The following is an 11,069-nucleotide window of genomic DNA, read 5'->3' as shown; positions in this document are numbered from 1 at the left end:
CGGTGAGGGCCATATGTTCATTCACGCTCGTTCGTGTTCGAGTTTCCAGTGAGGGCCGCATGGTCGCTCACTCCCATTCGTGTTCTAGTCTCAAGTGAGGACCGCACATGGTCGCTCACTCCCGTTGGTGTTCGTGTTCGAGTTCCCGATGAGGGCCGCTTGGTCGCTCACGCCCATTCGTGTTCGAGTTCCCGGTGAGGGCTGCATGATCACTCACTTCCGTTCGTGTTCCTGTTCCCAGTGAGGGCCGCATGGTCACTCACTCCCGTTCGTGTTCCAGTCTCCGGTGAGGACCGCACATGGTCGCTCATGCCCATTGTGGTTCATGTTCCAATTCTTGGTGAGGACCACACATGGTCGCTCACTCGTTCGTGTTCCAATTCTCGGTGAGGACAACATGGTCACTCACGCCCGTTGGTGTTCGTGTTCCAACTCTCAACTAGGACCGTTCCAATTCCCAACAAGGACCACACATGGTCACTCATGCCCTTTGGTGTTCATGCTCCCCATGAGGACCGCACATGGTCGCTCACACCCGTTGATATTTGCGTTCTAGTCCTAGGCAAGGACCACACATGGTTGCTCATGCCCGTTGGTGTTGAATACCTCGTCTTGTCTAGGGTTCGCAAAATACATTGGAGGTGATCTAAGATTTTCATCAACAATATATAATCATGTATATACTTCCTGATTGTAGGTTTTAGCTAGCATCATGTGCATAATTTCTCCCTTGTATTATTAACACTGGGCACATGCATGTGTACCTACTGCCTACATGCTCTATTGTATCACATGCTTGCAACAAGTATGCATGCCACTTAGTATAAATAGTTGAGTTCACCTTGAAGGAATTCAAGGTGAACAACGCCAGTCATGGACACATCAATCTAGTATTCTCGTTTCACCCATCTTCTCTCCTTAATCTTCATCTCTATCTTTATGCTCTTGTGTCATTCCGTCATCGCTCCATTGTAGCCTCATCATCTGTGCTCCGTCTTAGTCCGCGCTTGGTGTGTCCGTGACACACATCAGTATATGGCAACGGTAGAGGCTAGCAAAGAGCTTATTTGGATGAGAAACTTCCTCAGTGAGTTGGGGATGAAGCAAAGGGATTTCTTCCTTCATTTTGACAACCAGAGGACCACACATATAGCCAAGAGTGTTGGCTACCACTCTCGGACCAAACATATACAGAGGAGGTATCACTAGTTGCGGGAAAAAGTGGAGGAAGGAGAGTTCGCCCTTGTGAAGATCCATACTAACGACAATGGATCCGACATGCTAAGTTAACCAGCCCTAACTGTTTTACCCAATATGTGTTCTTGCATAGCTATCCAAACCTCCATATATGTTTATAAATTATAACAATGTTACATCTTCGTAAGGTGATAAACGAACATATGTGAACTTTTTCTTTGTCAATGATGAGGTAAGTATTTTGGAAGATGATGTGATCATTTCAGTTTTTGAAGAATAATACAGTCATGAGCTCATCATTTCAAGCTATTATAGTGATGGTGGAGCGAATATAAAGGTCCCAAAGAGGCTCAAAATTTTATGAAAGTTTGGGACAACAAATGATGAAATGTTGGGGACAAGTAATTGAATTTGTAAGCTTTTATTCACATGAGGTGAAGGCATTTTGGGCGAGGTTTTCATTTTTGTGCTCTTACAAGGATAAAAAAGAAAGTAGTGAACCCACTCCACCTACTAACGTTGTATAGCCATCAAAAAGAAAAAAGAAACCTGTTGTATAAACAGTAATAGAGACTTTATGCCTCATTTAAGCATAATAGCAACTTTACACCCTTGAATATCAAACATGTGCATATGCATACATTTGCACTTCTATATATACATATATGTATACTAGAAAGTCAAGACTTGATCTCATTAGTATTCATGTTTCCATTTCTTTTTACTTACTAGATGTACACATTCCTTGATTTGTATAAAATGTTTGATTGAGTAATCTAGTTTTAGAAAATATAGAGACTTGAGTTTAATGCCAATATATTATATGTAAATTTTGATATCTCACAAAAAGTAAAGTTGATAGTACCATTTCCATGAGGGTCACTTATGTTTTTATATATTCTCACTTGACAGATGGACATGGATTGGTTAGTGTTCATCCTTTCAAGAACACTTGTTTTGCACATCAACAAATTGTGAGATGTTCATGTGAAAAGCTCTTTGGAACCAACTTTGTCTCTTTCTTGTACTTAGTCTGAGACAACACATAGTGAAGGAAATCCTATACATAGTAGAATACATCTCTCTCTCTCTCTCTCTCTCTCTCTCTCTCTCTCTCTCTCTCTATATATATATATATATATATATATATATATATATATATATATATAATGAGCTTTAAAGACAATCCACTTCTAGTTGGAGAGGGGATGTGATATACTTAGAAGACACATCCTAATATCCAATATATGTATAATGAGGTTTAAAGACAATCCACTTCCACTTTGAGAGGGGTGTGCTATACTTAGAAGACACATCCTAATAGCCAATATGTATATATATATATATATAAACATATGTTTTATATATATATATATATAGAGAGAGAGAGAGAGAGATCAATAAAAGAGAGGAAACTCTAATAAAAACTCTAAAATAACTAATCCATGGTCAAGTGGTTGAGAAGTCAACAACCCAAATCAAGGTGACCTCCCCTATTGCATGGGAGAAGCAAGCACATTCTAACGATAGGCATACATATGGCCCAACAATCTATTGAGAGAGAGAGAGACCATAGGGTTTCACAATGTCCATACATTTCTACATTTGGAAGTGCCTTCTAGTACAGTATTGCACTTGGTGAAATTTGAAGACCAATGTGTCATTTCTTCAAAATATAAATAACCATTAGGGTACAATCTTGATACAAGACAAAGAAAGTCTTATGAACGGGACAAACCAAGTACATATAACTCAATTGGGAAGGTTGTCAATGAAGTTGAGAAAGTCACTTGATCAACCTCTGGATCTCCATAGTGTCAACTAGTAAAGCAATGCATATATTAAGATTTGAACTTAGTTGGAAAATATTGTCTCACCACTATGGTACGACAATATTATGAACATGTGTGTGTGTGTGTGTGTGTGTGTGTGTGTGTGTGTGTGTGTGTGTGTGTGTGTGTGTGTGTGTGTGTGTGTGTGTGTGTGTGTGAGAGAGAGAGAGAGAGAGAGAGAGAGTACATTCTAACTTTTAACATTTAATTTATCGAAATCGTCATATTGAATCTTTGGCATAAGAAGCTATAGTTACAAATGAAGATAAAGAATTGATGTATGCATTGTGAGTATAAGGATACATATCCAAAGGGAAGCTTATGGCGAGCTTCACTTAGGAATAAAAATCGAGAGAAGAAGGTAATATTTCATGTGTCGACTTTTGCTTTCTAAATTTCCAATTCTAAAATTACAATTGACCTAAAAGCTAACATACATTTTCACATGGAAAGCACTCCCCTTCAATTCATTACAAGGGAAAAGTTGGGAGTAAAAAAAGTTTCATTTCCGATCCGGTTCTCATGATTCTTCCGATGAAATGGTGAGTCTTTTCACTTGCAATTCCCAAAGAGTGATAGTCCAACCCTACAAGCAAATACACGAATATAGATTATCACCTTGTCAAACTCTTCAATCAAATCATTATGTCGGACACAACATCAACCGGACATGTTCTCAACTTGCATTAAAATAAAATCAATTTAAAAAATGATCGGTCTGCTTTGCTTTGCAAATGTAATGAAGACAGAGGGGTCGCTTTCACACTTGTACAATATGTCAAGTCCAATCAAGGGCCTTTCGTTTGAAAAGACACATTGTCATTAGTTGGTTGAAGACCAACACTTTCTTCATCATTCATATTGTCGGCTACCATTTTCGGGCCTAAGCTAAACATACTCCTACCAAAAAATGCAAAAAGGGAGACGATAGATGACAAGCGAGTATGTATGGCATTTTTTGGTACCAATGTATGTGTGCGACACGTTGGAGTCGAGACAACTTTCCATTCAAAAGGTGATGGATTTTTTCCACACAACTACCATGGTATGAGAGAGCCTAGGAAATGCTATGGCATAATGCTAGTATGAGATAGGAAGGTACCTCTTCGAACAAGTCCATCAATTCCCGCCGAACATCTCCAGAAAGCCTCGTCATTACAAGGGTGTCATCGTTTGGGCGGATGTCATCCGCGTTTACTTCCCACATGACGAGGCTAAAGGCACGGCGAACTTTTTCGGATATGCCGGCATCGACATCGGTGACATTGGCAACACGGGCGGCTGCGGCGTCATCCGGGCCGATCTGCCACTCCAACGATACATCCACGGTCACCTTCCGGTCATCCTTGGACATCGCGCTCACGCCACAAACGTTGCTCTGTCGCTTCAATAACGACTCGAACCCGGCAAACACCTCGAGCCGTGAAATGCTCAAACAATGCCTGTGAAGAAAACATAATATTTATTTCGTTAGTTAGTTATTTCGTTTAGAAAGGAGCCTGCGTTCTTTTGGAAACACATGCACAAACTAGTTCTTTGGGCAGCATCCCCAAGTGGGAAAGAGCTTTAGATTCCTCCCTCTTGAAGTTCGGTATAAGAGTTCTATCTACTATGTCGAGGTTTTTTTGCGTACCTACCTAGGTGTGTATGGAATGGGTCTCGACAGTAATTTCCCACTTGGACAACAACACCATATTTCCCTAATTTGTTCGACATCTTACCCATCCATACATTATCAAATCCCCCATACCCCCTAATAATCGGCAAAGGGCTGAGATATCAATCAATACGAAGGAAGGTTTTTCAAATAAAACCAAGTTAGTAAAACTCTTGAAGACAATGGTGTGTGGACTAAGGCATTGGGAAGCAATTAGGCCAAACAAAAGTCAAGCCAGCTGGGGCAGTGGCCACATGAATGTTAGTCAATAATTTGGTCCAAAGATAGTTAGTAAGCTCTATGGGGGGGGACACTTTTTTCTGGCTTAGAGATAGAGGTAGGCCATTGCAGCCAAAGAGGCCCCCAATTGTCTCCATTGGTACATACATAATTGACTTACATGTGTGTGTGTGTGTGTGAGAGAGAGTGTTCCGAGCTCGGAAACTACCGGAAACTTTTTCTGGCTAGAGATAGAGGTAGGCCATTGGAGTCAAAGAGGCCCCCCAATTGTCTCCATTTGTCTCCATTGGTACATACAAAATTGACTTACATGTGTGGGCGTGTGGGAGTGTGTGTTCCGAGCTCTCGGAAACAAGCGGGGAAACTACGGGAAACTTGCGGAAACGACGAGGCTCACCTGCCAGAATACAGGATCTGGGGCAGCCGATTGCAGAACTTGATGCCGACTTCGGTGTCATCGACATTGACGACGCGGAAGGGGCCGAGCACGAACTCCTTCTCGGAGAGCATCGTGTCATCGGTGGTGATGTACGAGAACTTGTGGTGGTGGTGGTGGGAGGAGGAGGCGGGGCCGGCGCACGTGTGGACGGAGACGCCCGGCTCGAGGAGGAATGCCGCCCCATCGACCCACGCGACGCCCAGGTGCCCGTCCCGGATGCGCACTCGGTGCAGGTTCCCGTGCTTCACGAAGCTCGTGTTCTCGCTCACCACTTCCTGGAGCACGAACCCTTCTGGCCCAAATTCATGGACACCTGCAGGCAGCAGCAATGGTGTGCTCCCAATCCATGCTAACCCTAGCATTTTCTCAGGGATTTCTACACTCACCATGGCTTTTTTGCTCTCTTTCTTTCTAGGATTACCCATCTTGTTCTGATGACCATCACTATGACCATCTCCATCTCCATCTCCATCTCCATCATCATCATAATCTCCATCATCATCTTCATCTTCATCTCCATCTTCATCTTCATCTTCCTCATCCTCATCCTCATCCTCCTCACCATTATCATCTATTTTTCTGCTGGCATTCCTGTGCAGAGCAAACATACCTTTCCCAAACATGCTATGGAAATGGCCCCCCTTCTTCTGATCTTTCTTCCTCATAATTAACCCTTCGATGTTTGGCCACTTCTTCTTTGTCTTCTTCTCATCATGGTTGTTCCTTTCAGATTCGCTCGCCACATGCCCCAAACCTCTGGATTTTGTTGCGGAATCCTTGGAATCCCTCCCACCATGCCAAAATCCAGCCGAAAAACTCTTCGACGGGCTCCTCGCATTCTGCTCAGTATCGCTCGATTTCCATGATGCGTTCTTATTAGCATTCTTCCCTAACTCACCTGATTTCCTGGATGGGCTCTTCAAAAAATGACCAAATTCCTTGGATTTCCTCGACGGATTCTTCACAATGTTCTGCTCGAAACCCACAGATTTCTTCCTCGTAATATGCCCCATTTCACCTGATTGCGGTGCCGACGCAGTTAAATCATCACAGCAATAACACATAAATTCCATCTCTTTCTCTTCTTCGCTCAATCCATGGTGCCGAACTTGGGCCGAAGACCAAGTATTCCGATTGAGTACATAGTGCTGGTATGGAGGATTAGAGAAGAGGGGCCCAGATTTGCTGTAAACCAAGTCTCCTTTCTTGTTCTCCCGAGAAGCATTCCTCTTAGTGGTGGCACCATGGATGGTAGCATCAGTGGGATTAGGGTTTGAGACCATTGGATTGGATTGAAGATTGAAGAGCTCTCCAAGGGTTTTGTGCAGTTTCTTAACATTGGAATTGCCGTTGTTGTTGGCAGAATGGGGATGGTTAGGCGGTGCCCACTCAATGTGCTGTGCAAATTTCACCATTGAGTGAGCAAATCAAGGGTGGAGGAGGCTAACTGGCTATGGAAGAAGAAGAAGAAGCAGGAGAAGAAGAAGAAGAAGATAGTGATGAAGAAGGAAGAAGAAAGAAGATGAAGAAGAAGAAGAGATAAGGGAGAGAGGGAGGAAATGCTTTATATAACCAAATATGAATGCAGTTGTTGTGCTCTTAATTATATCATCACAAAACAGGGTATGCATTGGTCATCTATATATATCATGTATGTATGTATGTATGTATGTATGTATGTATGTGTGTGTGTGTTTGTGTGTGTGTGTGTGTGTGTATGTATGTATGTATGTATGTATGTATGTATGTATGTATGTATGTATGTATGTGTGTGTGTGTTTGTGTGTGTGTGTGTGTGTGTATGTATGTATGTATGTATGTATGTATGTATGTATGTATGTATGTATGTATGTATGTATGTATGTATGTATGTACATCCATCCACACACACACACACACACACACACACACATGCCCAAGGAAGTAGTCACATAGAGCAAATACAAGTGACCAATGGAATGGGCCCCTCCCCCCCTAGGTAAATATATTTATGTAATGTATTGTATATATTGATTGGGTGTGTTCACTCATGCTTACACACACGCCCTCACACAAGCATACATACACATCCAAACATCATCTTATGGAACCTGTCCACCCCTTTCCTTCCAATGTGTGCATCGTATCGGTTGATTCGGCGCGTACACACACATAAAATAGGGAGATTTTTAAAAAGCATTGATAGAAAACTTGAACTTGGAAAAGCGTCTTATGCTGCGTTGGATTAGTGACGAAAATGAAACTTGACACTTTCAAGCACCCAGTAGTTCCATGACAGTTTCTGGACCCATGGAGCTTAGAAACATTCAACCCCTGTCTCATGAATTCATATGGATGCTCTCTCCACATGTTTGGCTGCATTCATAAACATATGTAATAACAAAGTCATTCTTCATTAAGCAATGCATTCTTTTTCTTTCACATCTTCTATTCCTAGACATTATTAAAGAGTGCATTCTACACCCACAATATATTTTCCTACACACCTTGCTCAAACAACACACTCCCAAAGTATAATCTCTCTTAATACAAATATTGAGCATGGGGAGCCACTTTTTCCACCAGACACTACCTTATTCGCTTCAATGTTTATGGGTCAATGCATGGGCAATGTGAATGTTTGTGGCCTCTATGTATGCACTAGAAAGGCCATGCTTATTTCAAGCTACATGTAATACACTAGTACATAACATGTAACTTGCTCTCTATAACCACCCCCCAACACGCACATGCTATGTTGTTGATCATATGTTAATGTTAAATCTAAAAGGTGGTTGGATACATCTATGACTTCAGTGTGGCAAAACAACTTTTGATACTAATCTAGAGCCAAAATCTACCTATACAAGCTAGTTCTTCCAAATGGTAACTCGTCCATACAAAATGCTTGATTACATGAATATCTTTTGGTCCATATGTTTCAACCCTACTATGCCTGACACATGGACGCCCACGTGGGGTCGTCCTCGCATTCCTATATGTCCCTAGACCATACATCGATCCATAATGTGCACAATGTACCATGATTGTAGCCTCAAACTATCCATGTCCTCCACATTTTATGTCTTGAAATGTTATCTATTCTTACTAAACAATGGTAGAGTATATAAATTTTTGTACTCTACCATAGACTTCGGCCCCTCCAGGTTTGACTATTATAAAGGATGAAAATGAGCCAAATAATATGCTCCATTGAATTATGAAAGAAAACATCAATTTCAATCATTATATTAATCTAAGTTGTGAAGTGAGGGCAAATCAAACCTAATCATTGCACTACATATCTTAAGGTATAAGATATACATTCATACACACACATAAGTGTACATTCATATACACAAAAGACCTAAATGCGTAAATCCTTTTTGCATGACAAATATCATAACTATGTGACATATGTTGTTGTAACTTGTAGCTTATCATGTTCATGCTAAGGTGATCACGAAAATGAGTGCACACACACACACACACACGAAAAGGAATAGACATTTACAATATATAGAAGAAATATTGTGGAATTTTTGTTATTTTGATATCACTATTCATCCTAAGGAAATAGCATGGGAGCTGGGAAAATCTAACGTGTGCTATTTCTTTTTGCATAAATTTGCATTAAAATTTACAATGGCATTTGGAGTCACAAAATCTAAGCCTTGAATACTTCCAAAAGCATGTTCACATGATCACTACCTATAATTTTGTTTTGGTGCTTTACATTCATTATGTTCAAAGAAAAGCATCGGCACGAGAAAGCATGTGTATGTGTTACTGAAAATTATACTTGCTTTTCTTAACTATATTGAGATGGAAAGTTGAAAAGGTTTTGACAAATGAGGTTAGAATTGCGCGTAAAAACTTGTTCAACATCTAGCTTATGGATTTCTTAACTCAAAGTATCTTCTCTTTTAGACGCAAGATGAAGTTGTGCCGAAACTTCGTCCTAGTTTACCTCCAATTCAACAAATAAAAACATTTTAAAAATAGAATAAAATCGTTAAATATGTTGAAAACGACTTCTTTTATATGTCAAGCTTGGGCCTACATCATCATGCAAAGGTAAAAAGCGATGAAAGTTTTGCCCTTTCACTTTGAATTAGTAGTGTCATGCTTTGGTGAGAGAAAAATATAGAAAATGCCAGGCTCGACAAATATGGATCCAACAACAAGAACCTTTTGTAAGGTCCTATTTCTCACAATATAGAAAGTAATGAAGTATCAAGATGCAATGTTTGTTTTAAAAAAGGAAAAAATCTAGCCGTTACGTTGAACTGGATTGTAGATTTTTATTTTAACTAGTAAATTGTCATGGGCATTCGACTTTCCCTTACTTACATTTTATCTTTTATCTTTTATCTGTTTACCACTCTGGATATTTAAAACAAAATTATGACTTAGAGTTCTTATACAATTTGATGGCAAGTCAAGGTATTCATGGTATGGGATGTCTTATTATGGGCTTTAAATGATGAGATATTGAAAATAATATTGTTGATAGTTATCAAATTTGTATCCTTGTGTTTGGCAAAATGTGATTCCCTATTCTCATGTTATGAGAGCATCAAAAGCTTGTTGACTGATCATTGTTTGTAAAGCATCACTTCCTAAGAATTGCCTCAAAATAAGAAAGCAAATGGTTTGATATGAAGATCATGTGATGATTGACAACCATTGAAAAACACCAGTCAAATTAAAACGTCAAAGGTGTTGAACACGTGCTCATTAGAAGAACGTGTGCAGGTTCCAAGAAGCACATAATGCATCGCTAATTGCAAGCGAGGATGAATAAGGCGAGACACCCATCCATCCATGCTGAATTTGGCCTAAGAAATATGTTTTTGTGCCACCTATTTTGCATCACATACTCCAAATACGATATAAGGGGCACACGACATGATAAAGAATTGTGCACATTGAACTTCGGCTTTGAGACTCTATACCCAAGTCACATATGGTGTTTATGGTGAGCATCTCCTATTTTTATATGAGATTAGAATATGACAATATCCCTTTTCTTTCTTTCTTCATACATTAACCAATTCCATGGTTGGAGCATAGGCAAGGAGATTCATAGATAGACACCCCCCATAACATGTTGGTGAACTCAAAGTTATTGCATGGGGTTGCTCCTCTAAGGATCCTTGCGATAAGACTTTCACTTTGTTTTCTATTTGAATCTAGACTGGTAGGTTTAACCATGTGGTGCACGAAGGAAAGTCTTATGGCAAACTTATTTATGTAACTATAAAAGAGGAGACGTGTTTTACTTTTGGTTGATCTCAATAAGCGAGCATAATATGCAATGGAGAACATGTGCAACGTAGGAGAAATCAATATGTTGGATTCTCAAGAAATACCTCTTTGACGTCGTGGTGTTTTTATTTATGATTGTAGCACCATTTGGGCATTCTGAAAAGGCAACGTCACGCAAGGCAATGTGATTAATTTTCATAGTGAAACACGTGCATTTTTATTTCAATGGTTTGTCTTGTTTGATTATCTATAAATATCCATGTGAATTCATAATGACCTATATGCGTGCACATACATACATACACACACATATTCTTTTATTATGCACTATGCCTTGAAGATTCCTTCTCAACCATTAAATGAATGCCAAATTTTCAAGAGGAAGAAAATAACACATATTTCTTTATTCTATATTTTAACCTTTAGTGTTCTATGGTATTAATATGCAAGATTA

General features: G+C 39.9%; 1 protein-coding gene across 1 annotated transcript; it reads right to left on the bottom strand.

Moving 5' to 3' along the window:
- Window positions 1–3,289: 3,289 nt before the first annotated feature.
- LOC147857655 (uncharacterized) lies at window positions 3,290–6,859 on the bottom strand. The gene is made up of 3 exons (XM_087327365.1): window positions 5,324–6,859; window positions 4,132–4,471; window positions 3,290–3,615 (listed from the first exon to the last, which is right to left on the bottom strand). The coding sequence occupies exons 1-3, from the start codon at window positions 6,778–6,780 to the stop codon at window positions 3,550–3,552; spliced, it is 1,863 nt and encodes a 620-aa protein (XP_087183491.1). The 5' UTR covers window positions 6,781–6,859; the 3' UTR covers window positions 3,290–3,549.
- Between the last annotated feature and the right edge of the window lie 4,210 nt (window positions 6,860–11,069).

This window comes from Azolla caroliniana, unplaced genomic scaffold (genome assembly GCF_043228905.1).
Source record: "Azolla caroliniana isolate FFs.n. ecotype wild unplaced genomic scaffold, voAzoCaro1.0.p SCAF_11, whole genome shotgun sequence".
In the NCBI taxonomy this organism is placed as follows: Eukaryota; Viridiplantae; Streptophyta; class Polypodiopsida; order Salviniales; family Salviniaceae; genus Azolla; species Azolla caroliniana.
This window is presented reverse-complemented; position numbering and strand designations above follow the sequence as displayed.

Bases quoted from the DNA above. Each gene is read 5' to 3' on its own strand.
- LOC147857655 (XM_087327365.1), bottom strand. From the start codon at position 6,780: ATGGTGAAATTTGCACAGCACATTGAGTGGGCACCGCCTAACCATCCC. The intron at 4,472-5,323 runs GTGAGCCTCGTC...TTTTCTTCACAG, and splicing joins CAGATCCTGTATTCTGGCAG to GCATTGTTTGAGCATTTCAC. The intron at 3,616-4,131 runs GTACCTTCCTAT...ATTTGCTTGTAG, and splicing joins TGATGGACTTGTTCGAAGAG to GGTTGGACTATCACTCTTTG.